At 36.5% G+C, this 20,379-nt stretch overlaps 1 protein-coding gene and 1 pseudogene across 2 annotated transcripts in view; both read right to left on the bottom strand.

Moving 5' to 3' along the window:
• NIPBL (NIPBL cohesin loading factor) overlaps window positions 1-20,379 on the bottom strand; it is a 135,977-nt gene that overhangs the window by 48,941 nt on the left and 66,657 nt on the right. For both annotated transcript variants that reach the window (XM_006156317.3, XM_006156318.3), the window contains exons 21-28: window positions 18,939-19,021; window positions 17,458-17,590; window positions 16,455-16,598; window positions 12,382-12,471; window positions 2,908-3,122; window positions 2,704-2,806; window positions 1,560-1,658; window positions 1,313-1,459 (exon numbers count right to left, since the gene is read on the bottom strand). In XM_006156317.3, coding sequence (XP_006156379.1) covers window positions 1,313-1,459; window positions 1,560-1,658; window positions 2,704-2,806; window positions 2,908-3,122; window positions 12,382-12,471; window positions 16,455-16,598; window positions 17,458-17,590; window positions 18,939-19,021 — 1,014 coding nt within the window. The remainder of the gene's footprint in view (window positions 1-1,312; window positions 1,460-1,559; window positions 1,659-2,703; window positions 2,807-2,907; window positions 3,123-12,381; window positions 12,472-16,454; window positions 16,599-17,457; window positions 17,591-18,938; window positions 19,022-20,379) is intronic.
• Window positions 8,547-9,671, bottom strand: LOC106735702 (eukaryotic translation initiation factor 2 subunit 2 pseudogene; annotated as a pseudogene).

The following is a 20,379-nucleotide window of genomic DNA, read 5'->3' on the forward strand; positions in this document are numbered from 1 at the left end:
CCATTCTCTTGGGATTTTGGGCACACACGCACATGTGCCCAGCGTGAGTTTTAAGCTGCCAGGTCCAGGACTCAAACCATGGTCGACTACATGAGAGTCCAGCAATGTAACCATTTTGCCATATGCTGGTCTCCGGACAGTATTTCTTAACTTTGCTCTTAAGTCTCAAATAATTCTTGCTAAACTTGTAGTTATCTGAGCTTCAAAAAGTTTGAGGGCTGGCCTGGTAACACAGTGATTAGGCACTAGATAGAAGAAGCCAGATCCCACATGGCTAACCAAGATTTTAATCCTGGCTCCACTGGCCTGAAAACATCCTGAGCATGTACATGCATTCCTCGGATCCTGACAAGATGAAGAAATGGAGAAAAAAGAATTTGACATGATCAGGCCCTATTATGGGGGTACTTTCTCTCCTTGGCGCTCTCTCTCTCTCTCTCTCTCTCGTGTGTGTGTGTGTGTGTGTGTGTGTGTGTGTGTGTGTGTATACTCTTCGGTATTAAACTTCATGGGCAGATGTAGTTAAAGTTTATCAAGGTACAAAAAATTTTGAAATACGTATGTAGTTTTTTCATAATACAAATTTATATGAACTTTTTGAAGACCCTGTCAAAAAGGGTCTCCTTAAAATATATAAATGATCCAAAAATATTGCCACATACCAATGTTTTGTAATTGTCTTTCACTGAAATTATTCTTCCTATTTATTTACACATACAAGGAGTTGTCAAAAAAAAGTTCAAGGAAAATATGTGATAGGAAAAAACTATGCATGGATTTCAAAAATTTTGTGCACCAAAATAAACTTATATTTTAATTCTACTCCTCCACAAACATTTAAAATCCCGCTCATACCTATATATAAAATTACTCCATATTACTGTCTAAAAAATATTTAACTATCCCATGTAGTTTCTATCATTTGCTCATTGTAAACTGGCATTTTTGAGAATAGTAACTAAAAAAAAAAAAAAAAATCCAACTTTGGCCAATGACATGTTCCACAATATTGAGTGGTGTTTCTGCTAAAAACATATCTTTCTTTAGAAAGTTGCAATAGTTTGGGCAATATATACAGTTGGCCTTTTCTATCTGTGTCTTCTGCATTGTGGATACAAAAGGTCAACTATACATACTACTCCATTTATAAGGCATAAAGGACTTGGTATTTCTGGTTCTGGAACAAATCTGCCACAGAAATTAAAGGACAACTCTATTTGATACATTTGATTTTCTAGTTTAACACTGTTAAGACATAATACTTCAGAACAAAATTATATTCATCATTATAAAAATGACAAAACAAGCATACCAATATTCTTTCAATCAGCATATCATAATACTGTTCAGCAAGCTGAGGTCGACAAAGGACAAATCGACCTAGTAATTCTACTGCTGCCTCTCGGACACTAGTGGAGTTATCCATCAACCGTCCATGAACTCCTCGCTGCATATCGAGCTAAATAAAAATAAAGAAAATGTAATGTACACTAAACAGAGCTAGTATATTAAATAGAATAGAACATCCAAGTAAGAAGAATTAATTTTGCATTCTTTACCCTTGCTAGAATACTGGGGTCTACAGCAACAACCTCAGATAAACACTTCATGGCTTTTGTTCGAACGGCAATTGCATTTTCACCAAGAACTCGTAAGATCTGCCAAGCAAACATTGACATTTTCATGAACTTTAAAACACATAAAATTTCACAAAATATAACATGAGAACATGTAAAGAAAAAAAATCTATCATTTACCTCCCTTTAATATATGAATGAGTAAAAACCTATAACCTTACTGAACTAACACTTTTAACCTAAAGATCAGTCTATGTGCAAGTAAGACAATATTTCCTTAGGAGCCTGATTTTATCCTCGCATTCTCAATTAAATCTTACTTTTATTGTCTGCTTGATTTACAAAAACCTGTAGTCACACTAAGACCTTGAATTTGAAGTTAGATTTGTATAATTTTAATCAAACATTATCAGTTAAATCGTAACTTGGTAATTGCATAATTTATGTTACTCATCTACTCACACTATATGTATATATACTCAAAAATATGTATGCACATATATGTGTATGTACATACATCCATATATATAAAAGGCGTTTTTGTAGAACAAGGACTTTTTTTTTTTCCTTTTTTTGTTTTTGCTCTAGAGTGCATGTGCTTGCCAGAGAGACAGAAAGTGAGAAATCACCCCCTCTAGGGGAAATGGCCACGCCTCAATCCCATCTTGTCTCAGGATTTGGGGCATGCATGCATAAGTGCCCAGATTGAGTTTTTTTTTTTTTGGAGAGATTTTCACTGTAGGGCGCGTGCGCTCGCCAGACAGACAGAGAGAGACATAGAGACAGAAAGCGAGAAATCACCCCCCGGGGGGATGGTCACGCCGCAATCCCTTCTCCTCCATTCTCCTCTCGGGATCTTGGCCCAGACTGAGTTTTAAGCCCCTGGGTCCAGGACTCAAACCCCTGCCAATTACATGGGAGTCCAGCACTGTAATCGTTATGCCATCTACTAGTCCCAGATCAAGGACATTTTAACAGATATGGACTACAGACACAAATGCAACTTCCTTAATCTTTTAAATATCTATGCTGACATTGTATAATACCCCACAAACATTCAGAGTCAGAAAAATTATCATTATTCTGTAAGAAATCCTGGTCCTGGGTTAAATAAAAATCAGTTTACCTGGGTTAAATAAATATCAAAGCTCTGGGCAAACGGCCTCATAGAGGCCAAGTATCGAACAATCAAGCAGGCATCATCATAGTCCACAGTATCAGAGTTCATCCTGTAACAAGTCATTAGAAATTTATTTACTTTTGTAACTTAGGTAAAGAGGTATCAAAAATGTAAAATGTAAAAATAAAACATTTTCTCTCTGAATCTTACTTTAATGTGCTAAATTGAGAAGGTGTGGTTTTGATAATGCTTCTAAGAAACTTCTTCCGGTTTTCAGCTCGATGCATAATTTGACCAGTTGTCTCAATTTCCTTTGCATGATGTGTTCCTTCAGACGATTCTTCATCTTTTTGTGATTTCATTGCTTTTTCTGTTTCCAGAGTTGTGTCACGGAACCACTGGGCTATATAGAATTTACGAGAAAACTGGAAAGAAATAAGATAAACTTGAGTTTTATGAAATTAGTAACAAAATTTCCAAGTCATTAATAATGTTAGAGTACTCTGAACCAGCCAAGTAATGTCGTGGTTAAGGCAGATGGATCCCACATGGCTATGTGGTTCTAGTCCTGGACCCAGCAGCTTGAAAACCATGTAGTGTGTGTGTACATGAGTGCCCAAAATCTCAAGGGGAGAATAGAGGAGAAAGGATTTTGGCATGGTCATGCCCTTCCCTCCACCCCCATGGGGAGGTACTTTCTCATGTTTTCTCTGCCTGGTGAATGTACATGCCCTATAACAAATTATTAAAAAAAAACAATAATGTTAGAGGGTCCAGTAGATGGAGTAATGATTATGTTGCTGGACTCTCAAGTGGTTGACTAAGGTTTGAGTTCCAGAACTGGAAGCTTAAAACTCACACTGGTGCATGTGCGTGTGCCTGAGAGGAGAAAAGAGAAAGGAGAAAGGAGAAAGGACTGTGGTGTGGCCATCCCTCCTGGGGGGTGGTTTCTCCCTTTCAGTCTCTCTGTGTCTCCAGTGAGCACACATCCCCTACAGCAAAATTTATCTTTAAAAAAAAAGTTAGAGTGCTCATAATCAGGAAAACAAATATTAAGGTTTACTTTTTTTTTTTTTTCCTAAGGTTTACTTTTAAACAATTTTCATCAGACAAAAGAATTTTAAGAAAGCTAGAAAATTTGGACTATCCAGAATGACAGAAAAGTAATTTGGATTATCTGGAGTGACAGAAAAGTAACCAAGGATAATATCACAAGAGTCAATAAAATTAGATGATAAAATAGAAAAGTTTAGAACAAATGGGATAAAATTCTCAAGGCAGACCATTCCACTTGCTTTCAAATTTTTCTTTTAAGAAATACATAGACCAATTATCATTGGAATAGTTTTAGACTGAGGCACACCTGTAAATCAGTCCCTATGAATAAAGACTGAAAACCTGAAGTACAGATATTAGGCTAAATAGTTTAGTGGTCTCCAACTCTTTTAATTGTATGCCCCACCATTAAAAAAATAATAATAATTAAGAAGTCACCAACATATGCATATTGGTTTCATACATTTTATACATGCAAGTATTATACTAATATTTTGGACATATTGTGTAATATACATAAAATAAAGAGGTATATTTTAAAATAAATATAAAAACCCAATAATTCATTATTTTTAAAAACATTTTGTTGCAGAAATACCAATGTGTTTTTAAGTTCAACTGAATTTTATTCTATACAACTTAGTAGTTTTTAATGACAACTTACTATAGGTCAGAAATGTTTCTATTATTCCCGCCACCCTTCATTGATTTCTAGTTTACATATACTCTTTGTTCATCTTTGTAGGGTATAATGTGGCTTTTCAAAGTATGCGTACAGTATCTAATCATCAAATCAAGGATATAGGCGTATTCATCTAAGTTCGCATGCACATTCTATTCATTCTATTGTGCTGTCTACTTTCAATAACAGAACTACTAGACTTTTTTTTGAAGTAGATACTGAACTGGCAATGACATTGTTTACTCTGCTGTGATACACCATTCCATAACTTCTTCCTCTTAAGTACATTCTTGTGTCTGTTAATCATTTTCTCCTGAACACTATCCTGCTCATACCCTTGTGGAACTGATATCTACTCTAATCTTTTGTCATCGAGTGCTCCAGTTTCTATCAGCTATATAGTGGGAACCGCTGGCTATATTAAGCATAATCTGGCTTATTTGACCTACCATCACTTCTTTCAGGTTTGTCTGCTATGTGTCAAATTATAGCATACAGATGCTCTTTATGGTGAGTAGTATATCTCATTGTGTATGTGTATAAACATTTTCTTCATCCATTTATTGGGCATAAGGCTGATAGTAAACAATCTTATTGTGAACAACATTGCAGTTGCCATAAACATGGATGTACAAATGTCTCATCAACACAGTGGTTTACCTGTTCTTTTGTAAATACCCAAGAACAAGATTATGAGGTCATATGAGAGTTAAACTTTTAGATTTTCAAGGAACCTCCATACTATTTTCCACAGTGGCTGTACTGATTTATATTCCCACCAGCACTGTGCAAGGGAGCCCTTTGCTCTGCAACTTCACCAGCACTTGTTGTTCTTTTTTTTGTTTCTTTTTTTTTTATTGTTGCCCTAGCTTAACTAGGGTTGGTTGGTATTTCATATGGTTCTGATTTACATTTCCTTTATGATAAGCTTTGTTTTTTTTTTTTTTTTAGATTTTTTTTTTTTGTTGTTGTTATAGAGTGCATGCATTTGCCAGAGAGAAAGAGAGGTAATTTGAGAAATCACCCCCTGGAAGGATGATATACCCACCGCCCCCCTCCCCCCCCAATACCAAGCCCTTTTCCTTCATTATCCATTTGGGATTTTGGGTAAACAGGCACTGAGTATTTTTTCAAGATGGGTCCAGGACTCAAACCTCAGAGTTGGTCATGTGGGATCCAGCGCCATAACCACCATGCCACCTGCTGGTCCTGTGATATTAATCATATTTTCATATGCTTTTTAGCCAAATGTATCTGACAGTTGTCTGTTTAGATGACTCATTTTTAAAATTGGGTTATTAGTTTTCTTGTGGGTAAGTTATCTGAGTTCCTTATATATCCTGGCTGTAAAGCCTGAAGAGAAATATCTTCTTTCAATTTGTGGACTTTTTAATCTGTTGTTTCCTTTATTCTGCAGAAACATTTTGGCTCGATATAATCCCATTTGTCTATTCTCGGTGTTGATGCCCTAGCATTAGGGGTCATATTTAAGAAATCTTTGTCTGCTCCAATATCCTACAGTGCTTCTCCTGTTTTTTGCACAAGTAGTTTTACAGTTTGGGGCTTTACTCTTAAGTTTGTAATCCATTTTGATAATTTTTGTAAATGGTGAAAGATGGGGTTTTATCCTCTCAAAAACCAGCTCTTCAATTTGTTGTGTATTTCTATTGCTCTTTTGTTCACTATTTCATTTACTTTTGTTTTGACCTTTATTATTTCCTATATTACTTTTGGGCTTAATTTACTATTATATTTCCAGTTCCTTGACATGTATCATGAGGTTGTTTATTTGCCATCTTTTAGTTTTTTTTTTTTTCTTGTGGGCACTAATTGCTTTCAAGTTCCCTATAAGTAACCCAAAGATTTTGGAGTGCTGTAGTTTTGTAATCATTTGTTTTAAGAAGTTTTAGAATTTCATTTTTAATTTTTCACTAGCTTTAAAATTGTTTCAGAATATGCTGTTTAATTTCTGCTTATTTGTGTATTTTTGAACATTCTTTCTGTTGTTGATTTCAAGTTTAATTCCATTGTAGTCAGAGAAGGTGCCAGATATGATTTCTGTTCTTTTGTATTTGTAGAGGCTTGTTTTATGTAATGTCATTTGTTTGATCTTAGAGAATGTGCTAAAAAAACCTGGTAAATTCTATTTGTATTGGGTGAAATGTTCTATGGATGTCAGGTACATTTGGTTTATGGACTGATTAATTTTTATCTAGATGACCTATCCAGAGGTGACAGTGAAGTACTGAATTTCCCAACAATTAATGTCTTAGAGTCTCTCTCTCCCTTTAGTTCTAGCAGTTTTTGTTTTATCTTTGACTGGTATGACGCTGAATATGTAAATATTTATAATTCTCGTATCTTCTTGGTGAGTTGCTCCCTATAATATTGTATAGTAACCATTTTCCTTTTTACCAATTTTAGCTTAAAGTATTCTGTCTGATGTCAAAGTAACATTCCTGATTTTTGAGGAAGTCATTCTATTAGCATGAAATGACTTTTTTTTTACCTTAAATTTTCAATTTGTGTGTGTATTTACTGATGAGGTATGTTTCTTATAGGCAGCAAGTAGAGGACTCCTGTTTTTAATTTTTAAGAGAGATTTTTGTTACAGGGTGTGTGCTCGCCATATAAATAGATAGAGACAGAGAGACACCTGGGGTGGATGGTGACACCACAATCTCTTCTCCTTCATTCTCTTCTTGGGATTTTGGGCACGTGAGCACAAGCACCTGGTGTGAGTTTAAAGTCTCCGGGTCTGGGACTCGAACCATGGTCAACTGTATGGGAGTCCAGTGATGTAACCATTACGGCATCTGCCTGTCCAGAGGACTTCTGTTTTTTAATACATTCAGTCAGTCTCTAGCTTTTGATAAAAGGGAGTCCTATCTGTTTACATTCAATGATATCACTGATATGTACAGATTAATATACCTGCTATTTTGTTGGCTGGTTCCTGGTTGCTCTATGTTTCTTTACCTACATTGATTTTCTGCCACTGTTTATTTCTGCTATGAGGAAATTTTTACAACAGCAGGGATTTAGTCATCTCTCTATGGGCTTTTTTTAAAAAATAATTATTTTATTTAACTTTATATATTTTAATTTGACCAGAGAGAGAGAGAGAGAGAGAGAGGGAGGGAGCGAGAAACAGAGGGAGAGAAAGAGAGAGATTGAGACAGTGAGAGTGAGAGGAAAAGTGAGAAAGCAAGCTACTAGGTCTGGGACTTGAACCACGGTCAACCATGTGTGAAGTCCAACACCCCCAACTACCACGCCACTGGCTGGCTCCCATCTTTCTATATTCTTTGTGTAGTTGTTCTACTGGTAAGTATTATACCTTCATGCATTTCGTGCTGATATTTATCATCCCTCTATTTCATACGCAGCGCTCCCTTAAATATTTCTGAAAGAGCTGTTCTTCTAGTACCGGTAAACTCCTTCATTTTGTTTATCTGAGAATGATTTTATTTCTCCTTCCATTTTGAAGGACAGTTTTGTCAGATACAATATTCTTGACTGGAACTACTTCTCTTTCAAAATTCTAAATATGCCACCTCTCCTGACCTATAAAGTTTCCATTGAAAGGCTGGAGTTGATGTGCTATTTTTTGGTAAGTGATTTTGTGCTCATTTCCAGCCATTATTTTTTTTCACTGTTAAAATAATTTTCTCTTGCATTTTATAGAGATCTATGAATGCTTTGAAAAAAATCACCTCCTTACCCCATATTACTTTTCTCTGACAGTTGTTAAAGTAGGCAATGAGTATATGAACAGTTTGAGCATTGGCATCTTGCAAGGATTACAAACAACCAGCCACTTCCCAAAGAACTTGGCAGCTTTTCTACCTTGTTTTTTTTTTTTTTTGCTATAGGGCGCCTGCGCTCACCAGAAAGACAGAGAGAGAAAGAGAGAGAAGACATAGAAAGCGAGAAATCACCCCCCAGGGGGGATGGCCACACCACAATCCCTTCTCCTCCATTCTCCTCTCGGGATCTTGGGCACGCATGCACACGCGCCCGGCGTGAGTTTAAGCCACTGGGTCCGGGACTCAAACCGCGGTCGACTACATGGGAGTCCAGTGACATAGCCATTACATTAACTGCTGGTCCCTCTACCTTGTTTTTAAAATAATATTATATCCACTCTGATGATAAACCCGTCCAGCCAAATCTCCACAAGACACTGCAAAATCCGTGGTGATTAGCAAATTAGTTAGCTTTGGCAGGGAGCTGTGCTTGCTTGTCCATGATAACCTGGAAGCTGGTTTTGATATTGGCAACAGAGCACTGAGAATGACAAATTTTGCACTGTAAGGACAGTCTAGTATCCTGCAGGAAATCTACACAAGTCCAGTGATTAGCATGTGAGACAAGTGAACAGTCACTGAGATATTTTCAAGACATCTTCTATCCACTTCTGTTGAAATCTTCCTTTGTTTACTAGTTGGTTATTACCATCTGTAGAACAACTTGTACTCAATACAGACATTAACACAAGGAGATGTTTGGGCTGATGATGTAATAGTTTACAGATTATCTGTAAAGTTGACAAAAGAAGTTTTCTTGGTTCCTACACTTGTGGACAATTTGTGGAGGTTTCATGACAAATTACCTTTTCTCTCCAGCAACCAGCAACCATATCCAGATTGTTTTCCTTCAGGTTAAACACTCGATTTAGTGGCTCCTCATACATGCAATCTCTTTCTGAGCCTACCCAAGCAGGGCCTGTCTAGTTACTAAATTAGATAACATCATCTTTTTTGCTGTCTTCATCTTCTAAAGCATTACCTTTCTCTAGTATTTCATCCTTATCTGAGAATTGAACATTCTTCTTTTTCTTGTCAAGCATAGTGTCAAGGTCATCTACTGGTTCAGGTGGGTCCTGAACATCTCTTTCAATCTTAAGATCCTTTATATTTTCTTTAGCTTCATCATTATCAAACATCTTTTTTGTTTTTCTCTTTTTTTTTCTTTTGATGAATGAAATTCAAGTTATCTAAACCATCGGAAGCATCAGACTGATAATTTAGTGTCTTCTTCATCACCTTCCATATCTTCGCTTTCGGTCAGCTCTGGTTCCACTTGTTCTTGAGGGCTCGGCTTCCACTGCCTGGGTATTCCCTTCCTCGTCCAATATAAAAGTCTTCTTTTTCTTCTTGCTGACAGTAGGAACAAAAGTCATCTTTTCCCCAGATAAGGCAGCAACCTGAGTGGGCTTGGCATGGATGGGAAGTCACAGGGGTCAGCACCAGGCCCTGGTACTGAGTTTTATTATGACAATATTCTGAAATACATTTCTAACATTTCTGTGACATCTTGTGTTTCTCCATTGTTAGTAGATTTGTATGTTCTTTTGGAGGAGCAATACTTATTTGATTTTTCATATTTCTTGTGTCCTTGTGTTGAGGTTTAGGAATCTGGTGAAGAACTCATATCTTTTTATAAAGGGGATGAATTTCCTAGTACCAACAACTGCTTCTGCCTTGTGTGGTAGCTGCCTAAGTTCTAAGACCCCATGCAGGGATGGGGATCCTCTTCCAGCTGAGGTAGCCAAGAGGAGACACTGGCTAAAAGTTAGCAATAACCTCTGTCTTAGATGGGTTGGACACAACAGATATGCATGCTGGTTGAGGACTTGGGATTCAGGGAATGGCTAGATTTTTATATTGCCTTTTATGGTGCATCAGAGAATTTGTCCGCCCCAATGCTTACAAGGACTCTGAGTAGACCTCTGCAGCATAGTGAGGTGGGTGAGGGCCTGTGGGACTTCGTACCCCAAGCAGGTGGGCAGGGGCACTGGGTGGGCCCTGAGGTGCAAGGTGAATGCGGGCTCTGGATTAACCTCCTTGCTATTTGCTCCTCTTCACCTAGTAAGGGAGATCTCTGGTGCTCTTTTCCATCAGGCACCCTTCCTCTCACCTCTTCTCACACTTACAGTTCAGGAAGATCCTCAGTAGCTATGCTGAAGAAAACAAATGGGGGCAGGGAACTGTTCCCAGAGTTTCAAGTCTGAGGTGGGTGGATAGTGTGCATGTAGGCCTGGCAGTCAGTCAGGACATAATGTCTAGTTTCCTCAGTCTTTCTTCTCAGTGGGCAGGAGGGTGGGGTGGAGGTTTGTATGTGTGCTGAAATACCATGTTTCATTTCTTGGAACAGTTCTCCTCCTGTGTTGGTCCATTTATGTTCCAGAGTGCCAGGATCATGGCCCTATTACTCAGTGTAGCTGGAGAAATTGTTTCAGGAGTCCACACTTTCCTGGTGAGGTTTTGGTGGAGTCTCAGGGATGAGAAGATTAGGAGGTTGTTGGTCCTTGGTGCATGTTTCACTTTAGCAGTTCTCATAATAGCATTGCTTTGTACCTGCCTGGATCTTAGGGGTTGGCATTAACCAGGGCAAGATCTTTCCCTGGGGTTATGCAGCCCTGTAGATCTTGAGAACTTTCCTTCACTGTGCTCAGGGCCATGTGCTGGGCTAGACTCCCAGGCAGCTGGGAATGCTATCTATGGTGGTCTCAGAGATTAGTAGGGATCTCTGACCTATCTCCTTCCCAGCAAAGGGGGTTTCTGCTGATCTCAGCCAGCGTAGTGCTTTAGTTCCTTTTCTATCCTGTTTGTCCCAAGTTTCCATGTTTTAGGAACTTTAGATCTTTCCTTGTGATTTCTTAGAAATTCTGAGTTTTTATCTATCTAGATGCAAAAGTGTTCTTAGAAATTTTAGTTGAAATCCATCTGAGTAAATATTATTTTATATATTGCCTACAGAGGTGAGTGTGGGGTGCTTCCTATCAATCATCTTGATCCATTTTCCTAACATTATTTTGGTATGAGTAGAAAACATTTCATGCACCACCTGGCCAATACTCACTGTGACTACCAATATCTTAGGATAGTCTCAAACATAAGCTATAAAATTATTTGAATTCTCTCTCTCATCACACTATTTTAAGTATACCATATTATCTATACCAGAATTTCATATGAGAAATCAACCTATAACTATTCTGTTTTAACAGTCCCCACCCTTTTTGGAACCAGGGACCAGTTTGGTGGAACACAATTTTTCCACTGGGAAGGTGGGTGAGGTGGAGGGTGGTTTCAGGATGGTTCAAGTGCATTAAAGTTTTGTTTTTGTTTTGCTATAGGGTGTGTGCACTCACCTGAGACAGAGAGACAGAAAGAGAGTAAGAGAGACAGCAAGAGTGAGGTGGAAAGTGAGAAATCACCCCCTGGGGGGATGGCCACACCACAATCACATCTCTTCCATTCTCCTCTTGGGATTGTAGCAACATACACACATGTGCTCGGTATGATTTTCAAGCTGCTGGGTCTGGGATTTGAATCATGGAGTTGGCCATGTGAGACTCAGTGCCTTAACCTCCACATCATCTGCTGGCCCTCAAGTGCATTATGTTTACTGTGTATTTTATTTCTTTTATTACAATGCAGTATATAAAGAAATAATTATACAACTCACTGTAATGTAGTATTTGTGGCCACTCGGTAGCACTAGCATCATGGTCTCAGCTCCACCTCAGACTGTGAGGCATTAGATTCTCATAAAGAGTGTGCAACCTAGACCCTGGCAAGTGCAGTTTGCAATAGGGCTCATGTTCCTAGGAGAATCTAATGCCACTGCTGACCTGTCAGGAGGCAGAGCTCAGGTGGTAATGTAAGCAATAGGGAGTGGATATAAATACAGATGAAGCTTCATGTGCTTACCCACAGCTCACCTCCTGCTGTATATCCTGGTTCCTAATAGGCCATGGGCTGACACCAGTCTGTGGCCCAAAGGTTTGGGAATCCCTGGTTTAGATGATCAAGTATCCCTTTGCTTGAAAATCATTATTCCAAACAACTTTTCTCCTTCATGCCATAACCCAATTTTCTTTTATATTCAATTTAAGTAAACATGTAAATTCTCCAAAAAAGAGAAAAGTATCCTACCACTAGTGAAGGATCAGTCTCAGTGTTTTCATCCAAGTAATCAAGCAATGCCTTTTGTAATTGTTGAATTTCATCTTCTCCTCCTGAAACCTACAGAATAAACCAAATAAGAACAAAAAAGGACATTACAGGTGTGCTTTAATAAATCATCTAGTTGTAAAAACATATCTGAGGCAAATGGGTGAGCTGGTGGTGTGGTGGCTAAGGCAGGTGGATCCCACATGGCTGAAAGAGCAGTTAAGAGTCCTGGTCCTGGCAGCCTGAGAAAGATGTTGAATAGGTGAGTGTGCATGCCCAAAATCCCAAAGGAGAAATGTGACCATACCCCAAGGGAAGTGCTGTCTTACTCCCTCCTACCCCCATTCCTCTCCAGTGAGTGCATGTGTCATCTAGCAAATTAAAAAAACAAAACAAAACAAAACAAAACACTGATAAATATTGAATATAAAAATAGAACTAAGGAAAATGCAGAAAAATACTATTTCTTTTTTTTTTTTGGAGAGGTTATTGCTATAGGGTGCGTGTGCTCGCCAGACAAACAGAGAGAGACAGAGAGGCAGAAAGCGAGAAATCACCCCCCAGGGGGATGGCCATGCCACAATCCCTTCTCCTCCATTCTCCTCTCGGGATCTTGGGCACGCACGCACACGCACCCGGTGTGAGTTTTAAGCCACTGGGTCCGGGACGCGAACCGCGGTCGACTATGTGGGAGTCCAGTGACATAGCCATTATGCTAACTGCTGGTTCCCGAAAAATACTATTTCTAAAAAATAGGTATTTATAGTTTAAGTCAGTCTTTATTTGTATAAAATACATGTCATTTTTCTTTTAAAGAACTCTTAGGTAAAAACGTTTTATGTAAGAGCTCTTACATAAAAATGATCAGATCAATGTGTTAAATTTTCAGAGGTAGGAAGGCCCTAGCACTGGACTTCTATATGGGAAGAGAACAGACAATTCAAACTTTTAATCTAATAAGTAGAAGCTGTTATATGTAATAATATGTATTATAGATTTCTTTAATTTATAACTAAAACTAGTACTTTATTTCATGTAGAATATTAAACATATAATAGATGAACTGTTTACCCAAGTGTATCCAGAAAGAGAGTGAATCTTTAGGTTCTGTCAAGAATTATAGAGCCAGAAATTAACTGTGAGTTGATGATCACAGCCAAAGTTTATATTCTAATGGTTCTAGCTTCACCGTGTGAAATGCCAAATTCAGGTAGAAGATTCCTTATCCAAAATGTCTGAGACCAGAAGCATTTTAGATTTTTTACACACAGCCTGAACATAACTGTATTTAGTATTTTTGTACTGCAGTGTTTGAGTGCAACCCACCATATGAGGTCAGGTCAATTTTCCTCCTTGTAGTGTCGTGACAGATCTCAAAAAGTTTTAGAATTTGGAACACTTTAGATTTTGGATTTTTGGACTAGGGATGCTCTATCTGTATATAATTTAAAATATATCTAAGTAGAAACCAAAGATTAGGATAATACATGTCCTAGGAATGTGGTGAAACTGAGACATTCTGAAATTGGTTATAATACTATAAACTAGTATACTGTAAAGTTCGAAAAGCAATTTGCAAGTATGTGTTGAGAGCTGTAAAAATGCCTACAAACAATTGTTCCACTTGAGTTGTAGAATGGACAATCTACATAGCCATATATGGCAATAAAAGGTATTAAGTCCACTATAAGAAATACAGAAAGTTACCTAGTACCTAAATTTTGGTTTCTATGTTACCACTCACATAAAAGGAGCCATGATCCCCTAAAAAATAGCTGGTCCCAGGGCTGAGGCAGGTAAAGTAAAAGATGTGCCTGAAATATCTTTTTGTACTAGAAAGAAATTCTTCAAAAAAGTGATAGGAATTTATCAAAAGGACACAAAAGCCAGCTCAAAGTAGCTCTCATGGTCAAATCTAGGACATTATGAATTTTAAAATAATGACAGAAACAGACTATAGCCAATTATATAGAATACGAACAGGAGTATATTAGACAGTAGTACTGTTACTGGTAATTTCTTTCGATAGTTATATCACAGATATTTAAACAAGTTTTTATTTACAAAAACATACACTAAGCAGTGGCTCTCAAATTTCAGCTTTCATTAGAATCACCTAGAGAGCATGTTATACCACTGAATGCCACAACCCCACATATTTTTGCTATAGGGCATGTGTGCTTTCTGCAGAGACAGAGACAGAGAGACTGAAGGCGAGAAATCCCCTCCCCCCCAGAGGGTATGGCCATTTTGCAATTCCTCTCTTCCATTCTCCTCTTGGGATTTTGAGCACGCACACATACTTCTCTGGCTTGAGTTACAAGCTGCCGGATTTGGGACTTAAACTGTGGTAGGCCATGTCGGATTCTAGCACCTTAACCACTATGCCACCTGCTGTTCCTTTACCCCCATATTTTTGATTCAGCAGATCCTTGAGATTCCTAAGAATTTACATTTCTAATAAGTTCCTAGGTGACCCTGGCTTGTCCAGGTAATCACACTTTGAAACCATTGCATCATAGAATTTAGGGGATTAATAGGCATCATGTCTGCAAATTAAATGCAAATGGTTTAAAAAACTGCAAACATAGACACACAAACATGTATACTTTGAAAGAAAAGGGTTAAGATAATGAAAATTGTCAGTAATTAAGAAATGTGAGTGAAGGGTTCATGGAACTTGTTTGTACCAATCTTTTTTCTTTTTTTTAAGTTTTTTTTTTTTTTTTTTTTTTTGCCACAGGGTTCATTTGCTCACCAGAGAAAGGGAGGAAAAGTGAGAAATCATCCCCTCTCCCCAAGGGGGTGTTAGCCATACCATAATTCCCTCTTCCTCTAGGGATTCTGGGTAGGCAAGAACATGTGCTCAGTGTGATTTTCAAGTTGCTGGTTCTAGGACTTGAACTGCTCAGTCAGCCATGTGAGATCCAGCCCCTTAATTTCCATGCCACCTATGTACTTAGCCTATGTACTATTCTTACAACTTTTATGTTCAGTTGAAATCATTTCAAAACACAAAATATAGTAAAAAAAAAAAAAAAAATTAGGGACCAGCAGTTATCGTAATGGCTATATCACTGGATTACCATGTAGTCGACTGCGGTTTGAGTCCCGGACCTGGTGGCTTAAACTCACGCCAGGCACGTGTGCATGTGTGCCCAAGATCCAGAGAGGAGAATGGAGGAGAAGGGATTGCGGCATGGCCATCCCCCCTGGGGGGTGATTTCTCACTTTCTGTCTCTCTGTCTCTCTCTCTTTCTGGTGAGCGCATGCGCCCTATAGCAAAAACCTCTCCAAAAAAAGGAAAAAAAATTAGAAGCATTTCTACTAACATGGATGCAGTTGTGAACATAAAAACAAAGATTTGAAAGAAAGGAAGAGTTGTATATGGTACGATTAAAGATAATTTCCCCACTGATAATTTGAAATAGCTTTGTTTTATTACCACCTACTTCATCCATATTTTAAAATAAAGAATAAATGAAGGAATAAAACATTTTCCCCAACATGAAAAACACGTTATCATAACAAAATGGCAAAATGCCCTCCTCAACCCTCTTCAAATAATACAGTACTTCACAAGAATGTAAACCAAGAATTTAAAAACAGCATTTGAAAGTTCCTGTTAGACTGTAATCCATCCTCAAGTTCTTTAACTTTCTCTTTGGAGCTTTGAAAAGCCCTCTTTTAGACATATATCTCTTACTCCCAATCTAAAAACCAAAATACAACACTGATGTAAGAAGATAAAGCAATTAAAACTATTATTCATTCCCCTAATGTATTTATGTATGTATGTATTGAACAATACATATTCCCATATTTATGTATGTATGTATATATGTATGTATGTATGTATGTATGTATGTATTGACAGAGGGCATGTATGCTCTCCAGAGAGAGAGAGAGAGAGAAAGTAACCCTTCCCCCAACTGCGCATGGTCATGGGGCAATCCTTTCTTCTCCATCTTGCTGGGATTTTGGGCATACATGCATGAATGTACATGTGCCTGGCATGATCCCATAAAAGCTCATTTAATCCTTCATCTCAATACCTGTTTTAAAATTCGTTCTATAGACCCTTGGTCCATTTTGCTTGTAACAGCATCTTTCCTAAGTCGTGCAGCAACAGTTCCAAGGTAATCAAGAGATGCCACTCTTAAAGCCATTTCTGTTGATTTGTTACTGAACTGATGAACCTAAACATCAAAATAACAGTTTTCCATTTAATAAATTTATTAAAAATATATCTTTAATAATAATTTGTTATCATATAAATTCCCAATCTATTTTATGCTATTTGAAATTTAAACATTTTATTTTTTTGAAACTGTCCCATAAAGTAATTTTTGCCTTTTGATTTTCTGGAATCTCACCATTTTCGTTTGGCTAAAAAATTTATTAACTTCTCCTTTGTGATTTTTAAAAACCATAGGCTCAAGTGTTTATTTGTACAAAATGAGATATTGTACTGAATAAGAATTTAAGGTAGAATTCTGATGCCTATGAAATGTTACCATAGTTTCAGAATAGTATTAACATATTTTCCAGTTCACAAAAAGGTTCCAAAAGCTTTGCTAACAATACACATCAGGCACAAGTCCAAATATAGTTTAAAAAAAAAAAAAGAAATTAAATATTTCTTTGCATTTCCTATTCTATTACATGAGGACTAAAGAGTATCATATGTTTTTTAGAAAAACTCTTAAAGATGATGAAAAGTTTACATTAATCAGTATCATGCTCTGAAATGGGTAACTACAGTAACTCATGACTCCATGTTGAGATGCTTTTAACTAATAATATTTTGAAACAAAACAATTTTTAAAGCATTATTTTATCTTATGCAATGAAATGAAAGCACTGAAATTCACAACATTTGAAAGTTTTCTACAAGGTTCTGACAATATTGTGTACAGTTACATACATGCAAAAATAGAGATGCAATGTTCATATTTCCTTACACATTTTTAAAGAATTCATCATCTGTGAATCAGAGTATATCCTCATTATGTTGTCTTCTAGTAATCTAATAATCTTTAAATGCTATACTCTTACCAACAGTCTCCCTAACAAACTAAGGAGTAGTTCAGCAGCTGGCCATTCAGGCTTATTGACTGTTGAAAGAAGGTCTTGAACAAAATTTTCAAATAATGGTCTGTAATCTTCTTCACCTTGCTTACTACCACATCTGTTCAATGACAAATAATGAAAAGAACGTCAAATTAGGTGAATATCTAACAATATGATTGAAATTTTGTTAAATAAGTTTTCTCTTATATCTAGTAACAAGGAACATAAGAACACGTTTATAGAAAATATGGTTTAAAAATCAATCTATTTCTCAAATTTTACTTTTCCTTGAATTACAGAAAATTCATTAATTAATATTAATATTACTTTCTAGGAAATACAACACACAGTAAAAAATGACTACTGTTTGGGGCCAGCAGGTGGCATTGGGTTAAGGGTGTTGGACTCCCACGTGGTTGACTGCAGTTCGAGTCCTGGACCTGGCAGTTTGCTTCCTGGCCCCTCCCTCCCACCCTGCTCTTGCTCTCTGATCAAATGAAAATAAATAAATAAAGTTAAATAAAATAATTCTTAAAAATAAATAAATATATAACTGCTTTTGGGACCAGCAAATGGTTATAAATATTACAACGCAGGACTCCCACATAGTCCATGATCTGGCGACTTAAAACTTACACTGGGTGCGTGTGCGAGTGCATCCAAGATCCTGGGAGAATGGATTGTGGCATGGCCATCCCGCCCTGGATGATTTCTCACTTTCACTTTCTGTCTATCTGGCAAGTGCACATACCCTACAACAAAACTCTCACCCGCACCTCCCCCCACGAAAAAAAGACTACTGTTTTTCTCTCTGAAAAATAACCCAGAAATCCAGATTTAAAAAAAAATTATCAAAGGGTACATTTACTCACTAGAGACAGACAGAAACTAAAATGGGCATGAGAGTGAGTTTTAGAGAGAGAAAGAGAAAACAGTCTCCAATGGGGCACAGAATTTTGGTATACATGTATTTCCAAGCTGCCATGGGCAGAATCTGAACCATGAATGACCAAGTGGGATCCAGTTTTCTTAGCCCCTAAATGATAGCACCAGTCCTACTATAAATTCTTTATTTTTAAAAGAATTATTAATTTAATTTTATTTATTATCATCATCATCACTATTATTTTTAATTTGATGAGAGAGAGAGAGAAATAGAAAATGAGTTACCTTCTTATAGAAGATAACTTCTCTCTAACATACTTTCCTACTCAAGTAGAATGTCCCAAAATTTACTGACGAAAACTATGGAACTTTATCCTAGCACTTTAATTTTTGGAGTCTAACATATAAGCTAGTTCACAAAATTTTAGATTAATTGACTTATTTTAAAGATGAGGAAACCAAAGCCTGAGAGATGTATTCGAGGTTCATATTATGACAAGAAATTGGATTAATCTCCATATTAAATAACCTATTCTCTATAGTGTGGAAAACAAAATCAGATTTATGTTAATATTACTTACTTTTTAAGAAATATGGAAAGAAAATTTTGGGCTGTTCGCATAGCTGTTTCATAAGAGTTGGTAATGACAACATCCTGGTCAACCTAAAGTAAGAAAATGAATTTATAAAGATAACAAGTCATAATCAACAAACAAGTTAGCTTAGTTGCTTTTGCCATGTTATTACTGAATAGGGGTAATACATTTAAATACTAAAACGCTATAGAGAAAAGACACTTTAGCACAATAAGCATATTTTAATACTTTATAAAAACAAAAATGCTGGTAGAATTCATTTAAATTTATTAAACTACTTAAGTGTGCCATATGTGGTTAATAAATGAAATATCAATAGTTGCTTATCATGACCTAGGTTACAAGAAGAAATGGATTGAAAATACATGAAAAAAATTTCTAACCAACTAAAACATCAAAAATATCCTGACCTGAAAGTTTATAAAACACAAAAATATAATTAAAAAAAAAATTCAATACCTTCATTAGAAATGTAAAGGTTAGGCTTCTATAGTCAGTTCGCAGTTACAGAAACCCCAAGAGCAAACAAATGTAGGGGCTCAAGCTAACTAATAACTAGGAAAATGCAAAATAGAACATGATGCCAATTTCATTTCACAGCAACTACAAATGAAGACACAGGAATATAAACTGAAACACCATTTTAAAGAGCAAATTGACAATTTCCAGTTAATAATTATACTTCTAAGTACCTAGAGAAAATGTTGCTTTAAGTTGTGATTCCATTATGAAATGAATTTAACTCAAGGCAAAGAGTATAGTATGAATTACAATACTTTAAAAATAATGTTGAGTGAAAATTGGCTGTTAATAAATCACTATAATTTATGTAAATGAAAAAAACGCCATACTAAAATACACAAATTAAATTATAAATGGAAAGAGATAAACATACTCATGATGTTTCTACTCATACTAGTAACCAATGGTAAGGATGGGAAGATTAAAGACAGAACAATGGGACTGGGAATGCGGGGAGAAACAAAAATGACCTCGACTTTTGGGGGCATTATTTTTTAAGTATTATACTTAATTATCAAACACACAAACACACACACTCATATTTGGCTATAACAGAATAGATAGAATAAAATTATTTCTGTTCCTCTTAAACTTGTTAGGGTAACACTAAAGAATTTGAATAAATTGTCTTGATAAAAGTTATAAAACCCAAAACAAAACCATGCTATGATTTACCCATCATAGAGGGCACAAACTCATTTTCCACATAAATTTTACATTAATTATACTGAAACTATGTTGTTTATATATTATATATAACAATGAAAATATTTACTTCACATTTAGTATCTTGAAATAAACTTAGCAAGATTAAAATAATGTGTGTGTTTCATCATTGGCAGACTTAAGAGTCAGAACCAGAACTCAATCTCCTACAAATTTATGCTGTATAAGGACTCCAAAG

Source organism: Tupaia chinensis, unplaced genomic scaffold (assembly GCF_000334495.1).
Source record: "Tupaia chinensis unplaced genomic scaffold, TupChi_1.0 Scaffold000489_1, whole genome shotgun sequence".
NCBI classification, from domain to species: domain Eukaryota; kingdom Metazoa; phylum Chordata; class Mammalia; order Scandentia; family Tupaiidae; genus Tupaia; species Tupaia belangeri.